This window comes from Ranitomeya imitator, chromosome 1 (assembly GCF_032444005.1).
Source record: "Ranitomeya imitator isolate aRanImi1 chromosome 1, aRanImi1.pri, whole genome shotgun sequence".
Classification (NCBI taxonomy): domain Eukaryota; kingdom Metazoa; phylum Chordata; class Amphibia; order Anura; family Dendrobatidae; genus Ranitomeya; species Ranitomeya imitator.
Window position 1 is genome coordinate 705,801,180 of NC_091282.1, and position 17,757 is coordinate 705,818,936.

General features: G+C 41.0%; 1 protein-coding gene across 1 annotated transcript in view; it reads right to left on the reverse strand.

Moving 5' to 3' along the window:
• Positions 1 to 17,535, reverse strand: part of LOC138643121 (uncharacterized) — a 127,483-nt gene extending 109,948 nt beyond the window's left edge. Inside the window, exons 1-12 of the mRNA XM_069731884.1 lie at positions 17,437 to 17,535; positions 17,086 to 17,154; positions 14,964 to 15,343; positions 14,392 to 14,866; positions 12,824 to 12,953; positions 10,853 to 11,028; positions 9,769 to 9,905; positions 8,635 to 8,804; positions 6,886 to 7,006; positions 6,512 to 6,662; positions 6,351 to 6,433; positions 3,873 to 3,949 (exon numbers count right to left, since the gene is read on the reverse strand). Coding sequence (XP_069587985.1) covers positions 3,873 to 3,949; positions 6,351 to 6,433; positions 6,512 to 6,662; positions 6,886 to 7,006; positions 8,635 to 8,804; positions 9,769 to 9,905; positions 10,853 to 11,028; positions 12,824 to 12,953; positions 14,392 to 14,866; positions 14,964 to 15,343; positions 17,086 to 17,154; positions 17,437 to 17,517 — 2,050 coding nt within the window. The 5' untranslated portion in view covers positions 17,518 to 17,535. The remainder of the gene's footprint in view (positions 1 to 3,872; positions 3,950 to 6,350; positions 6,434 to 6,511; positions 6,663 to 6,885; positions 7,007 to 8,634; positions 8,805 to 9,768; positions 9,906 to 10,852; positions 11,029 to 12,823; positions 12,954 to 14,391; positions 14,867 to 14,963; positions 15,344 to 17,085; positions 17,155 to 17,436) is intronic.
• Positions 17,536 to 17,757: the final 222 nt, after the last annotated feature.

Consider the following 17,757-nt stretch of genomic DNA (forward strand, 5'->3'; position numbering starts at 1 on the left):
AGTAAGGTACTACAACATACAGACGCAAGAGGAAGGCTACTGATTTCCATCTGGATAAGGGGACTCTGGATTTGCCTTCAAACCATCCGGACTCTGCCTGCCCCGTGATCTGGTGCTTTGGACTGTGGATGCTGAACCTTCAGTAAAAAGGTAAAGAGACTGCCACCTTGTGTCCTCGTTCTTCACTGCGCCTCTCACCATCCACCACCTACACACTGGGAAGCCCTGGGGACATACTTCACCTGTGGGAAGGTATACCATCTGGCTGCCATAACATCACCCCAGCGAACCCCTTAAAGCAGCGTCGGTCACCCTGACTGAATACCACAGGTGGCGTCACAAACATATCCCTTTAAAGACCTTTCCCCCATTTTCACCAGACGTCCCTAGGGCCACGGAGTGGGTCAGCCACCCGTGACATCCCCCTTGAGAACCGAAGGACCCGGTACCGAGTACCCCATTGCCCTACACAGGGGCGATCCATAAGCTCTTATGGTCAGCGGAGTCCTCTTTCTATCTCCTGTAGAGTGTAAGCTCTTATGGTCAGCAGGGTCCTCTTCATCTCTCCTTTATAAGATATTATAGTCAGTGGGGTTCTTTTTCTCTCTCCAGTAGAGATTAAGCTCCTATGATCAGTGGGATGGCGTATGCTGTGGTAGGCTCTTAAATGGTCAGTTCATGCTTGAAAGCCTTCCACCAGAGCAGAATGTAATGAAAACACCCATAGCGATGTAAAAAACTTATGATTAGTTATCAGATAAATGCTTGATTGCAATTGTGGGTACTGGTCATAATTAAAGGGAGCAGTTTCATAAAGTATTTTGCGTCAACTTGCTTAAACACATCACATATTAAGAAATTTCCACTCCAGGGCAAACTGGATATTCTCACCTTCCAGTGGGCCCCCGCAGCCTTCCAGCTCTTCGCAATGCTCCCGTTCCCAGTAATGCCTTGCGACAATGACCTGTGATGACGCAGCGGTCTCGAGTGATGCCACGTCATCTGGGGTCATTGCCGCGAAGCATTACTGGGAACGGGAGCTGCTGGGAGCTTCGCGAGGAGCGGGAAGGCTGCCGGGGACGCCGGAAGGTGAGAATATCACGATTTTTTATTTTTTTTATTACTTTTAACATTATATCTTTTTACTATTGATGCTGCATAGGCAGCATCAATAGTAAAAAGGTGGTCACACTTGTCAAACACTATGTTTGACAAGTGTGACCAACCTGTCAATCAGTTTTTCAAGCGATGCTACAGATCGCTTGAAAAACGCTAGCATTCTGCAAGCTAATTACGCTTGCAAAACGCTAGTGTTTAGCAGGAATATGCATGCCAATTCTGCATGCGTATTTTCCACGGCAGGGAGTTGCAGAATTGCAGCGGAAATTTCGGCGGCAATTCTGCAACGTGTGCACATAGCCTTTATCATGACCAATATAGAGCCTTGTAATGATACTCTTTTATATCCTACCAGAATGATAGAATTTGTAGAGAAATGCTTAGTATAGTTGGGAAAATGATAAGCCATGTATTACAATTCCAGTTTGCGTTATTATTGAAAGTAATTATAGTCATGAACACCATATCACTGAGGAACAATGGACATGCTGATCATGGGGCTTCGGTGTATGGACAAAGGACGGATAACAAGAGTTGAGTTTCATTTAATTAAAATAACAGAATAACAGAAAAATTTATATTTTACATACTTTATAACAAAACATGTTCCCACTGCCAACCTGAACAATCAAAGTGTATGTTCATTGGCCTTTTCATCACCACATGGAACTGTAATGATAAGCCCCATTGTTAATAACGGGCAAATGAAAGGAATAGTCCAGGAAACTGAAATGAATTGGTTAAAGCATGAAAAAAAATGAATTAACTATAACTCACCTGTTGGTTTCACCTTCAGTGCTGTTCCCTGCCGGTCTTGGCTTACTTAGCTGCAATGATGTCAATCAAGTGACTGCTGCAGCCAATCATTGGTGTCAGTTTGGCAAGTGAACATAGAACATAGCATCACAGCAGGAAAGTGAAGACCAGTGAGGACCACCGGAGTAGAAGTTCTGGTTAAAACAGGTAAGTTCTGGTAATAATTTTCCTATATTTTAGCTATATTTTCTGCTGATTACTTCAGTTCCTGGATAAACTTTTAAACACCAGCACTGGAAATGTTCCTATTTTCTACCAGTGACAATCTGAAAAAAAAACTATTCCTCTTCCACTGTAAATTGAATACTGTTCTTTTTGTTGTAATTCTTCAGGCGTCATGCATTAATCATTAAAATTAAACATATAAATGCACAATACAGTCACACAGTGACATAATGAGGACTGCAACAAACCAAAGCCAACTGATACATTATGGCACGCGGTATGATTAGAAGGACAAGCTCAGCAGTAACCTGTCCTAGGAGATTATTTCACAGTGCTGGTAAGTAAGCTTGATGGTGTCGCCACAAAACATGCCCTATAATCACATCTAACTCAACCCTCATTACTAGCATTAGCTTTTACGCACTGATATACTATAGTGTGGTTCGGTCCTATATACGTCCGGTCCTACTGATAAGCAGCACAGCTGAATAAGTGGTTCACATTATGGATCTGGATTGGAAATGTAATTCATCCAGCATCAAATTAAGAAAAAAATGTGTAGGTTCTTGCTGTGCATCCTACGTCTGTGAGGCATCTTGTTTGTAGCACTGAAAGCTGCAGATTGGCATCTAGTTGGAAACCGAATGCGGAATTATTAAAAATGATGATTGCTACACGGTTCTTGCAAGATAATAGCATACAGGGACTCACTGCCCAGCCGCTCGGCGGTGTCTCCTTTCTCTGTAGGACTCCCTGGTCTCCTGATCCCAGGTCAGGTCTCATGGTGGGGCGTTTAGTGCGTGCGTGCACTTCCCGCCTCTTACAGGGGTAGCAAGCACTCTGAATCTTCCCCCAGTCAATAGCTGGGAGGCATCTAGTATTTAAGGAATGCTCCCCTGTAGGGAGGTGCCTGTACAACACTTTATGTAGTGTTAGTGTGAGTTTGACCTTGCTAGTTAGTTATCAGGTCCCTGAACTTATCCTTGAACCTGTTCTGTTTGAACATGAACCTGTTGCTATACCCAACTAGTCTAAACCCAAACCCGTAGCTGTGTTACCTGAACCTGAAACCGCTTCGGCAGTACCTGAACCAGTACCATTGTCCGTCTTATCAAGTGTTCCAGGGAGGGTCTGTACTGTCTGAACCTGCATAAGTGTCAGTCCTATCAAGTGTTCCAGGATTAGCACTGTCTGATCAGCATCAGTATCCGGTCTTGCCTTTGTATCGGGACTGCCGTGGAGTGGTACCTGGTGGCCACCTGCAGCTCAAGCCTAACTCCACTACCAGGAGGTCTATTAGCTATGCCCCTCTAAATGTAAGCCTGGACCGTGGCATAGTGGGTCCACGATTCACGTGCGTGACAAACTAAAGGCAGATATTCTCATTTTCAGCACCTGAATGCTGTAAGGTTGCAGTTCCAAAGACCCCACTAGGTCACCCAATATTCAATATACTGTAGCCAATTCTATGTTTAAACAAAAAAAGAATGTAACTATGAATTGTGGATTCCTTGAGGTTTCTTTTAGCTTTTGTGACAATAGCTGTCATTTCAAAGTAATGGCAATATGAACAGCAAAGGTTGCAAGTACACCTGCGCCCATCCAGGCTTCTTGTAGCATAAGAGAACAGAGGCATGTCAAGTGAAGAAGGAGAGATGCGATGACATGAAACCAATTCTAAGAAATTCTGTGACTTTTACTTTTGGAGCCCTGAAGTTATAGAGGTTTGCCGCAGTACCAGCCTTCGCTACTCAGGGCACAATGGTCCTTACCTTGAGTCATCTCTGCTGTGTGATGAATACAGAAGCTGGCAAGGTCATACCTCTTCATCTCATACAGATACTGTCCCCTGCAGGAGACAGACAAAGTAAATCACTAATGACCAATATGACCTTTATCCGGGAGCAACAAGTCATTATGAAGTGTGACCTTTAAGAACCCTGTGGTTCTCATTATAAGGAAATAAATGTATGAATCAGCCTATTATTATGTTTTACATAAGACACTGTACTTACTTCTAACTAATAACCATCAGAATATTTCAATCTTGAACCAATATTGAAGAGCACATCCTACCATTGCACATCAAGATAAAAAGCCTAAACAGAGCCTCGGGACCCAGCACACTCGAATATTACATACAAGGGCGGTGATAACATTGGCATCATGCAAGGCTTCATTTACCTGGTAGATTAAAGGGAATCTGTCACCACATTTCACCTATTTAAATTATTAATATGGAAATTAAGGTTATAGAATCCCGAGGAGAGTTATACCTGTATGTCTCCTATCAGATGTGTTGTTGCTGAGAAATCATCTTTTATCACTTTTAGAGATAGGCGAACCCAAACAGTAAAGTTTGGCATCCGTACCGAACACATACTGATAGAGTACGCACACCGAACACGGACTTCACTAGGAAGTCTGTGTTACTATTTGGGTTTGGCTCCCCCGCACACCCGATTGTTTGTTGCGCTGTCATGTACATGACAGCACGGCAAACATTTCTTTTGATTGGCGGTAAAATCATTACTGCCAGTCAGACAGCCACGAAATGACAGTGTGAGCCGCAGCTGTTATCGGAGGTAAAAAGATTACCTCCAGTCACTGGGGTCGGCTGATGGGACGACTGCTCCCATCAGCCTACGCCTGCTGTTGCTATTAACAGTGAGAGCAGGCGACAGCTAATGGAAGCATTCATCAGCCAGCGCCTGTGCTCTAAATACATTTTTTGTGTGGTTTCCTCTGTATTTTTGTAACTGTCAGCTGTCAGCTTCAGCAAGTCTGGTTATCAAGAACAGCTTGGTTGGTTGTCAAAAATGAGGTGGACCCCAAGCCTATTTTTTTAATTATTTAAATAATTTAAAAAACTGGAGTGGGGGCCCCTCTATTCTTGATAACCAGTTTTGCTAACACTGACAGCTAAGGGTTGCAGCCCCCAGCTGTGAGTTTTGCCTGGCTGGCTATCAAAAATAAAGGGGAACCCATGCTGTTTTTCTTTAAATACTATTTTAGAGTGCAGGTGCCAGCTGAAGAATACTCCCATCAGACACCACCTGCTCTCAATGTTATTAGTGGCAGCAGGCTTAGGCTGATGGGAGCAGTAGTCGATAGGAGGTATGTGTCGCAGAGCAACACAGAGATGGTTGCTCTCTGTGATGTAACCCAGAGTATTTTCTCTAGTGAATGTAAGCACGAAGAGGTTCGTTTGTTGCACCTGGGACCGGGTTACGGGTAGCTGTAAGAGATGGGCTGGTCTAGCTACCCACATACCTCACCTCTGGGTGTGGTTAACAACCTATTATAAGGGAGGCTGTTGTTTGGCACATGGTCTGTGTGTTGGGAGGGAGAAGGCCTCCTGTGTGTTTGGCTCCACAGGGAGCATGAATATTGGATTCTACCACAGCCCGTGTGCCCACAGACCTGGCGAAGCAGAGCTCTGCTATGGACATTTTAAATTATGTTTGTCTGATCTAAAGGCTGTTTGTTTTCCGTTTGGCTTCTGGGGTTTATGAAGGGATAAACCCACATGAACGTTTAAAGGAACAAGACTCCTGATCTCCTCCAGCTGCACCAAAGTGAGTAAAACCCCATATATATATATATATATATATATATATATATATATATATATATATATATATATATATATATACACCCACACGGTACATATTTGTTATATCTATATATACAGTATGTGGTAAGTATAGTTTTTTGTCACCATCTAGTGGTTTTTCGATAACACTACAGGCAAAACTTTTCTCTTTATCTTCACATATTCAACTAATAGTCTGTTCAAAAAAAAAAATTAAATTAAAATATTAGAAATAATGCTCTACCATGATTGGTAACCTGTCAAATATTGCTTTCAATTTCTGACAGCTGCATTTGCAATGCGCCAGCGGGGAACATCATGCCATGCCTCCATGTCATGATTGTGGGGCGCTGGTGAGTTGCCAACTCTATACATAACAAGCACTATAGCATGTACACATAAAATATATGAAATTTTAATTACATTAATGTTCTAGAAAATAGGAAAAAATGGAGATGCTTAGCTAAGCTAGACCAATAACACTGCAAGGGAAATATAGTATGAGTATGATATTGCATAAAAATATCACAACGTGCAACTACCGTATATCATATATCGCCATTGTTATTCTTTATGGCACTGCAGATTAAAGCCTCTTAACAACTACTGTATTTCCATAAATAAAATCTGCTCAAATTATTTCAAAACTACTCACCTGATTATATAGGGTTCAGGAGAGTCTGGATGCAGATGAATAGCACGTGTTATATCCTTCAAGGCACTATGCAAATCTTTCATCTGTGAGAAGTGGGACAAGGAATAAATGCAAAGTCCAGGAGGTAATTAGAACTATTGTATCTTCTGCAATTTCCATACCTGTTTGTGGGCCTGAGCCCTACAAAAATATGCTCGGGTACAGAGGGGGTTGACTTTTATAGCTGCAGAGAAGTGGCGCACTGCTTGAGAATATTGGGCTCGGTGAAGTAAGCAAATCAGACCCAGGTTGATATGTGCCACGGGCACGGCTCTGTAGGAATATACAATACAATCTTGTAAATCAATTCATCTAAATTGGGAAACAAGTATGAGCTTGGCATATTGAGTGCCCTCCTCTTATGTCCGCCTTTTATCACAGTTTACACACTTAATAAATGTAGAAAACGCAACAAAAAAAGCAACAAGTTCACATACCCTATCTGTTCTTGAAGTTTTTAGAGTATGTTAGTCTTATAGTTACACTTAAAACGTACTTATCTAAGGCAAGGACATGCTCAAAATCAAATGCCGCCTCCGACCACAGGCACAGATCTGTGTAAAGAACTCCACGGTGAAGAAAAGCACTGAGGTTCTCAAATCCATCATGAAGAAGCACTACGACATAGTAAATTAAAAACCAATATATTCTGTATACACTCAAAAGTATATTTATATGCAAAAACTAAACATCAATGCCATTATTTTAGGATAGAAACCAAGGTTGGAGGCAGAGCAGATGTATGGAAAGAAGGTGGAGAGTGGTGGAAATCTTGAATGACTAGAGTCTTAACAGATAAAAGTAACCACATGCACTCTGCTGACCCTGCCATTGTATGAAATGGACAATGTAAGAGAAATATTTGATGGAATCACTTTTTTATAACATATAATGATGCACAGCATTTCATTGCAAAACGCGCGTCGGGTGTGGTGGACTCCTGGACTCTCTCCATTGTTTTTGGTAAATGTATGTTCTTTTATGTACTATATTAGACACGTATTTAAGATGGTTGTACTTGGACATTGTGCATGTCGATATATATGGCACATTTAGCCTTATCCATTAATATTCGACACATGCTTGTCCATTTTGTATGCAGGTATTTATACATTTATTCTTTTATTATAAGGCTATAGCACTGGCTAGGAATAAATTAATAAGGGCCATTTTGTGTCCTTTTTCTCAAATTCTACCATCTTGTTACCTTAATGAGAGTTATATTTATACACTGGTATTTATATTTTATTATTAACTTCCAGGTTTGTCCATCACTTTTTCTGTGTTTGTTGTTTCTCACCTTTGCCTGTTTTGGCTTTTTATGACCATGCTTGGTCTTGTTTTTGTCATTAATAAACATACTTTTATATTATCTGTGTGTGGTGCCTCTCTTTGTAGGTGTATTTATATTGTTCGGCTAACCATTTAGGATATATTATAGGTGTTTTGATGCACAGCATTGGAAAAATATATTAAAGGGAACCTGTCACCTGAATTTGGCGGGACTGGTTTTGGGTCATATGGGCGGAGTTTTCGGGTGTTTGATTCACCCTTTCCTTACCCGCTGGCTGCATGCTGGCTGCAATATTGGATTGAAGTTCATTCTCTGTCCTCCATAGTACACGCCTGCACAAGGTAAGATTGCTTTGCGCAGGCGTGTACTATGGAGGACAGAGAATGAACTTCAATCCAATATTGCAGCCAGCATGCTGCCAGCAGGTAAGGAAAGGGTGAATCAAACACCCGAAAACTCCGCCCATATGACCCAAAACCAGTCCAGCCAAATTCAGGTGACAGAGTCCCTTTAAATCACCATTCCAGTGTTTTTTTTAAAACTGGAGTGGTGCTAATGTAAGGTCCCTGTCCGTACTCTCATACTTATCTGCCACCATCATCATCTTTTATCAGTGCTTCTCTGGTCGATCTCCAGCAGTTTGAGACCTGCCGGATCACTCCAGCGTTTGGTGAGAGAGCCGGAGGTCACTTTTCAATTCAAGTCTAGGAGAACCTAGTTCTGGCTTTCATTGACTTGCATTGAGAGCATGTGACCATCACCTCTGACGTTCGGATAGTCAGAAGTTGCCGTCACAAGGGGCACCAAGAAGAGCTGAAGACGGCGGCTGTTAAGTATAATTTTATGTGCAGGGATTCTGTGTTAGTAGCACCACTCCAGCGCGGCAATAAAAAAAAAGCTAGAGTGGTGCTTTAAGAAAAAGGGCAACTATTAAAAAATCTGTCATCTTACCGGAGATGCTGAAGTCTTGAAGTGCGTGTTTTGGATAGCATTTACGCAACAGGCATCCTCGATAATAAAAAGCCAACCAGTTTCTCGGATCCAAATGAACGACAGCTGAAAAATCTTCTGCCGCTTCACTGTAGCGGGTAAGTTTAGTGTAAGCTCTTCCCCGGTACAGTCTGTTTGACAGCAAGGACCCAGGTTACTTATACAGATTCTTTATTTTCTAGGAGGTATTTGCACAGAGGGAGACTACTCTGTTCCTATAGCGTTCTTGGAGAAAGATACAAGAGATGGCTGAGAGTCAGTTCGCAGGAACCGATCCATCAGCCAAGACCACGAGACTGGAGCCCTGAGAACTGCCTCTTACCTGACTGCATCAGCGGCTCTACTTTTGATTAGTGGGCCTGGCGCATGGGCATCATTGCACATAACTTCATGCTAGGCCAGTTAATCAAAAGAAGAGTTGCAGATGGTGATCGGTAAGAGACTTCAGTCTAGTGGCCACACGTTACTGATGTGGTCGATGGACAGGGTCCTGAGAAACGATTTGCCCCCACTCTGATACTAACCCCATTACAACTGGGTGATGGAAGGGTGTATAGGAGTTTCCGCCTCCAGAAGACCTGATTTCTTTGCAAACATAGGTGTCGAACCATATTCCTCAAAATGTTATGGAGGAGAGATCAAACATCAGGGCATCTATTTCGAGTTGCAGCACCAGAATGGGGTACCTTTTTAGACTTTTGCTATATACTTTCTCTTCTATCGATTTTACAAACTATAACCAGATAACTAGCTATGGGGCAACCATACGGTAATCAAAGTGTATGACACTCACTGCAGGACATGCAAGATGGCATAATCTGACCCAAAAAATGGAACATCACCATCAAAAATGATTGGAAATGTTTCTATGTTATGTCTATTTATAAAATATAAATCGTGGACGACCAATGTTTAGACCAATGAGAAGGATGAAAAGGTATGCCCATATATATTGAGATACATTACTTACTAATGCTTTCTTACTTACTACGATTACCATTCTATAGTAATGTGTAAAGACTAATGCAACATGGAGCAATTTGTTCTATGTTATGACCATGTAATGGTGACGGTAACAGCGTGATTGTATCAGACCTGGCCTCTATGTTGTCAAAGTCTTGTTTGATGATGGCAGTGAAATCCTGCACAGAGACGTTCCAGTTACTGTTCCTGAAATAGTACAATCCGTGCTTCATGAGAGCATTCACATGGCTGGGGTTATGGTGGAAGCACTGCAAAGGTAGAAAGAAAAGCGGGGTCAATGTCCAATAACAGAGATGAAAATGACATACAGTATACACAGTACAGGCACAAGGAATTTAGTGTGCAGGCCAATCGTAAAAAAATAAGAACCTGATACATATGGTATGGATCAAACGCATGTTCTGTTCTCTCACTATTAGGGATCTAGCCCCTGTGTAAGGGCCTTAAAGGGTTATTCTGAAGTTGTCTCCTAAGCAGCATACAGATTTCCTAAATAGTTCACTTGCTGGTTTCTGGCAGGGGGGCTCTCCACTTTAAGTGACAGCTTAGGTGAATAGTATTAGTAGAACTATAGAGCTCAGCACAAGTTCTGCTATAACATATTCAGCCACCAGTGGTTTGTTCTGGAGTCTATACTAAAATCACTATATTTACACATAGAAAAAGGCAATTGAACAAGCACACTGCTCTGAACAGCAAGATCAGAGAGCCATGATTAGGAGACCTTCCCTGAAAGCAGTGAGGTGGTGATTTATAACTGCATCTCTTCAGAAGCTGAGAGGGAGGTGAGCAGATAACTGCTGTGCAGAAATCAATGGGCTGGAGAAAGCTGGCTGGGATGTTAAGTGTTCACCCCTCTGCAGAAATGTAGCAGGCAATGTCTGGGCAGACATTGGTGCTCGAGCTCCATGGAATCCAGCTGTACACTATGAAAGATAAGAGCTCTCATTGCAGAAGAATGACAGCAGGTAGAAAAAGAAGGTCAAATGCAAACTTTCTTATTTCATGCTGTCTAACTAATTAAAGCAATTTAAGAACTTGAGAGTACCCCTTTAAAACAGGGCCAGGTGACTTGTATACCATCGACTGTTACTCTTTACTAGATGAAAGCTGCCCAAGTAACTCCTAACGTTACCATTCAATGAAACCCAGCTAGCTAGAATTTAGCTTTTGGTGAACATGAAGCTGTAAATACCTGTGCATAGTCATCCATGGCTATTATGAGTTCATCCTGAGCCTCATACATCTGCGCTCGCCGATAATAAATGTCATCGTCAGTAGGTCGGCATTTAAGAGCTTGTGTGTAATTCACAATAGACATGGTATAGTCTTTTTTCTGCTTGTAGATCTCAGCTTTGGACAAGTAGGCATCTGTGTTATATAGGAGATATTACATAACTGACTTGCATAAAACCATCCACATATTATATCTGTATATTTTAGAAAGTTAACCCTTCCTAGAACTGCAGCCACTATAAGTTTAGCTCGGTAGATGCGTAGAGATCAAGCGCTGGACTATTGACTCATTTTGCCAACTTACCCAGTGATTAGGTTGATTTGAAATCTTTTCTAATTTAGTGGAAGAATATTTACATGGAAAGTGGTTCATATATTGCTTCAAATAAAGACCAACATGATCTCAAAACTAAAGCTGACCATTCAGCTTGCTTTTCTTGGTGAGAAGAGTTATTGATCATGCTTTACATTTTTTCCAATGTCCTATGTCCTATGAGCCATCATCACCAAACCTGCCCTTCATTCTACATTAGTGGAAAACCTACAATGCAAAGTAACCGTACACTGCTCAGTTCAATGAACATCACTTATAATACTGCAAGGATTTCATTTCAATTCAATTGGAAAGCCCTCGTCAGAAAATGACCTACGGTTTCAATCATATTTTTGTACTAATCGTTTTTTCTTTTGTAATTTTTGCATTTTTTGTCATAATACAATCTTGATTTAAAAAAATAGTAATGTTGCAATTTTAACACTGGCCACTGGAGCTTTTTGATAAACTGACACTTCCTGGAAGTGTTTTCAGCAGTCTCCTTATCATCACAGGCAGGTTTACATTGAGGCTGCCGTCACACTATCAGTATTTGTTCAGTATTTTACATCAGTATTTGTAGCCAAAACCAGGAGTGGGTGATAAATGCAGAAGTGGTGCATATGTTTCTATTATACTTTTCCTCTAATTGTTCCACTCCTGGTTTTGGCTTCAAATACTGATGTAAAATACTGACCAAATACTGATAGTGTGACGGCAGCCTGACAGGTATCACCTCTATACACAGCTGATATCTCAGGACTGACCAATCATAAAAGGCAATATTATTGCTGAGCATTCTCCCACAATGACTTTTTCACATGCTTATTAGACACATCAATGCAAGACATAGGGCGGGGTCTCACCATTGTGTCTAATGTGAAAATTGCAAGATTTCTGTTTTTTTTTTTTTTTTTAATACAGATTGTCATATGTAAAACAAAACAAAAAAAAACTGAAACATTTGATTTAGATAATAGGTCTTTTTCTGATGATTGCTTCCTTTTAAAGGGATTTTGTAGGACTTAGATAAAGATGCCCCATCCCTAAGATAGGTTGAGAATATCTGATCAGTCTAGGTTCGACACCTGTTACCACTACCTTTGCGCTGTTTGTGGCTATTCTCTGCGGGTACAATGTGTAGCGGCTGTTCTCAGGTACTCCTATTGAAATGAATGGAGCAAATGCAAAAAGCTGATCACAAAGGGCGCGTGTCAGTCTCCCACTGATCCCATATTGATGACCTATCCTACGTCATCAATTGTAAAGTCTTGGAGAACTCATTCAATGTACAATAAAGACAAAGCACCTAAGGGGTGTCAGAAAATACACTATTTACAACCACTATTAAGCTGCCGTCACACTATCAGTATTTGGTCAGTATTTTACATCAGTATTTGTAGCCAAAACCAGGAGTGGAACAATTAGAGGAAAAGTATAATAGAAACATATGCACTTCTGTATTTATCACCCACTCCTGGTTTTGGCTTACAAATACTGAGGTAAAATACTGACCAAATACTGCCAGTGTGACGGCAGCCTTATCCGAACCTCAAGGTATTAAACGCTGACCTGTGGGGCTAGGGGTTTTTTTTTATCAGGTTTTCTATTTCTTACCTGCATGAGTTTTATTATTTTTAATAATAAAGTTCAGGTCATCCAACGCTTCGCTGGTCTTGCCTTGCAGAAGGTAAATTAAATGTCTGTGCCAATACGCATCTAGCAGTTGGGGTTCAAGTCTTATAACCTGCGGAGAAGAGCAAAAAACAGGAAAATATAAAAGACAAAGCAAATCCCATTTAAAGGAGCATTAAACCTAGAAAACACAGATTTTCTGCATGATTTTGAAAGTAAAAGATCTTGCTAAGAACACAGGGGTTAACTTGGCCCATACATTTTTATCCGAAACATTAAAGAGCGGGTGAGTCTTACTAAAGAAATGGGGTCTGCAATGTAATGGGGAAAAGCCCCTAGGACTCATGCACACGTCAGTGATTTTCTCATAAAAGAACACTTTTATCAATGTTTTAGATCAGATTTTCATAAGAGTTTGTTCCACATTTTATCTGATGAGAAGCAAAACAAAAGGTTTCTCCATGTTCTCCTATCAGTGTGTTAAAAACGCACAGCACTCAGATGGCATCCGAGTGCTGACTTTATTCACAGACCAATAGACTTTCATCGAGGAGATGGATACGACTCTCGGATCAACAATGGACAATCATCTCTGCAATTCTGCACAGTCCACAAAAATCATTGACATGAGTGCTATTTGTGAAAAACAGATAGCAATTGTATGGGAAAAACTGATGTTTGAATGAGCGCTTACAGCCACAGACCAGTCTGGCCAAAGCTTTGAGGAAGGAGGAAAGAAATAGATCATCTTCTGGGACTATAGTGCTTCTTAATAAAAACTAAAAATCAGGAGTGATAGTAAGACAACAGCTAACATTAGGGTAACTCCATGCTCGCTCTGCAGTTTTCTCAGCTCCTATAGAAATAAATGGTGAGAGTCTCCCAGGCATGGCTACATCTCTATTCCTCATTGTGCACAGAGGCCCGGTACCCAGAGATGGGACCCACAGCTCAGAGACACTCTGTGAACATGCCATAAATGTCTCAGATAGCGCAACCCCTAATTTCAAATTATGTCTTGTAGGACCAGTTCCTACAAGTTCCTTGGGCTCACCCTAAGAACTGATTCTGTGGGTGTTAGTTGCAATGATTTTATATAAAAGCCTGGTCCTGTCTTTGGACCTCTAATGCAAATTGTCTCTTCAGAGAGGAAGAGGACTAGAACTCTAGTGCCACCTATTGGAAGTAGCAATCCTAACAGTCAATGTCGACCCTTTAACGAGCCTTGTCACATGACTTAGGATAAAAGCCAAACCAGAATCTCAATTTGCAGACACTGTGTTTTGGGGTACTGCCCCCCGTCAGTGCAAAGTGGAGATCTGGTTTGGCTGAGTGAGAGGAGGAGGATTGCAGCTTTAGATCTCCTCATCTCGGTATGCTAATCATGTCACTCTCCGCAAGGAGAAACGATACTTCTTGGACCTCTAATGCCCTAAGCTAAGATTTCCCCTTCTAACTTTCCTTCAGTCTCACCCCGCTTGTGACCAGGATATTCTTCTAGTGCTATACGGATGTAAACCGAGACTTCTTCATTTTTTCAATATTCTTACCAAGTCTAAATCTTGAAGTGCCAGTGTTAGGTTCCCAATCTTTCTGCTGAGCGCTCCTCTTCTACAGTAGTGAAATATAGAAGGTTTCCTCTGTTGCTCTATTAGATCAGTCAAATCGGAAATTTCTCCCATTACATCTTGTAGTGATGCAGAGGGATCTTCCACCAAAAGAGGGGCTATTGCATTCAGGTCTATGACCCATGAAACTTCCTCCTTGGCAACTTCATCAGTGTCAAGGACACGAGTCATATCAAAGTACTTGTGCTCATCTTGAATGGATGCCTGACTTGGTGGAAACACCTCATCAAACCAGTGATTCCAGATATCTCTCACCCACTCACGAACATCCTGACCATCCTGGATGCCACCATGTGTCTTCAGGAAGTGAGGAAAATCTAGTTGTCGTGGAAGACTCATGCATCGCTGGGGCATTGCTGAACTTATTCTGGTTGGTGATCTTACAAGGGAGACTGATCTATAGAAGATGAGAATGGTACATGCAATATAAGGTACTATAGTAGTGACCATGACGAGATATACTCGTCAGCGGCCCTTTAATATTTTGGGCTTACCTCTGTATGGTGCGGGGAGGTTGTCTCAACTTCTGCAAAACTTCCTGTAACTTTGATGGATCTAGGAGTCTTTTCTTTTTCTTTGATTTCTTCTTAAAGCTAATTACACGCTTTCCGACGTGAGCGGTGACAATGCCAGCGTCAGAAGGCACAAAATCATTGCCCTTCTGCGCGAGTAAGGCCGGCTTTATGGTGTCTTCTGCCGGCGGCTCTGCCGTCTCTGCTGGTTCTTCGTGATCCGGACTAGCTGATGACGGTTTCGCTAACTTATAATTCTGCCCTTTCCATATTTCAAGTTCTTTCATACTGGTCTGAAAATCAGCCGAAAGATGAAACATACATTCCATATGGATTGATAGATTGGGAGTAGAGGTTGATTTCTAGGCAAAAATAAAACACAGAATAAGTACTTTCAAAAAGAAAAAAAAAACTTTGATAACATAAAACTAATAAACAAATATAATGGACAATTAAAAAATAAAATAAACAATATTTGTTAGAAAAATAAAACAAAAGATTTTAGTAACAATATATTGTAACTTATCTGTTCAAAACCTACGTAACTAATCATCCCAAACAGGATTATAAGGATCACTGCTCCCAGCCAATTAATAATACTTTGGGGGGCATTTTTTTTCTTAAATGCATGTATTTTTGGTTAAAAAAAAAATTGCTTCTGCAATTGGGATTTATTTAAAAAAATGTCAGCCTTTGCTTCCTTCAGCCTGTCTAATGCTGGCTGCAGAATGAGTGAACTGAGACACAGTTATACTACACACAAAACTTTTTAGAGGGTTTTTGGAGCAGAAAGTTTACAAATCCATCCCCAAATTTCAAAATCCTGGTATTTCCCTTAAGTTTCTGCTCTGAAAACTCAGCAAAATAACTCTGTGTGCACATAGCTTTTGAGAACTTGTTTTTCCGGAAGAGTTTACAACTCTGAGTCTTTCTAAGCTGCTCACAGCTGATTTCTGACCACAAAGTTTAGATCTGATGGGGTCATACGTCAGATGAGAAAAGCCTAGAAAAGGGAGGATGAGCGTAAGAAACTCTGCTGTCATCAGAAATAAACTGGAACAACAATATAGCACAAATGGGGTTTTATCAGGGTAACAAAGGGGAGACCTAAGGCAATGGTACTCACCTTGTGCGGTTGTGTGACCATAACCACTAAAGAGCTCAAGAAAACAGGTAATTGGATTATAAGGGTTAATTCTGCGCTGCCAGTGCAGAAAATAGATGGGAAGGATATCCAAGAATATAGTTTGTTAGTCAACGCGTTTCGAAGTTCCAAACTTCTTCTTCAGGACTAAACAGAGTGTCTTGTCCTGATGAAGAAGTTTGGATCTTCGAAAAGAATTGACTAAAACTCTGCTGTCAGCATGATCTCACTGATAAACATTCAGTTAACTCATAAGCCAGCAATAGGCAATGCAACACATATGGCAACAATAAATAGAAATTGAGCTGTTATGTGTATGTGTTTCTCTTAAAGGGGAAGTCCACTACTACAGAACCCCTTCTTAATAACTTTATGGCTCCTTAGGGAATTAAAACAATGTATTATTATTATTATTATACTACTAACCACTCGCAGCAGCGCTATTCCTGACAGCACCACTAATCCTGACATTGTTGTGTCTCATGCCCGCTGTAGTCAGACAGTGGTAGCTGATCGGCTGCCGCCGTCATGTGACACAATAATGTCACGTTGCCAGCCGGTATTAGCGGAGCCAACATTGCAGGAACGGCGCTTCTTTGGGAGGTGGGTATGCATGTAATTTGTTTTTCTTCTCTACCAGGCTCAACCCCTTTGCACTGTGTAACACCTTTGCGTATACTCTGTCTTCTAGCTACTTAAATCAAGCAATAACATTTTTATAGAAAATGACAATGCAGAATTACACGATGCTGTCATTTTTTGGATTTGATTTTACTGATATCAAATTTTAGCAAATTGGTTCATACAATTTGGCAACACATTTAAAAAAAAATTCTTAGGACTATACTGTCTATCCCGTCACCCATGTATACAAGTATCTTAGGGGTGATTTATTGACTTACAGCATTGCCCCTTGTATAAAAGAGACCAATATTTACTGTACCATAAGCCATCGCTTACTTTCAATGATCCAGAAGATGACATGTGGATATCAGGCAATGACTTGTATCTCCGGGATAAAATTCTGTGCTATAAAGACAGAGAAATATAAAATAAAAAGTTATTCCAAAAAAAGAAGGACTGGGCCCTAGTTCTGGATATGATATGATATCATAACAAAAGCATATGAAATTATATAAATGGACAGATGACTATTGTCCTATAGACAGATATTTCCTGAAGTACTCTGTGCGTCTGCACTTATAAATTATTGCATATTTTCAGGACATCCCCCAGTCAAAATGTTTTCGCCATCTTAAACAAACATGTCCTTCAGAAATGAGATGACACCATTGAACATCCGGAATTTACCAGCATCGACAGGTCTTCGGGATCGACGTCAACCTCATCCGATGACTCGCTGTCTGCCAGCACGGACGCAAAATCTTCCATTTCATCCTGCTCACGCAAGCAGCTCTAGAAAATGTTGAAACAGATTCTGATATATAGTTGCAGACGTGTCAAATAACGTTAAGGGGAATCTTTTTCCAGATTTCATAATGTCATCTATCTATATTGATGTCTGGTGAACGCAGTAACCGGGTCATTGCAGCAGATTTCAATGCAAGACACCATACGCAAGAAAACTGTCCCCATTCCCATGTTATTTAGGTGTATCCATATAAATGGCCC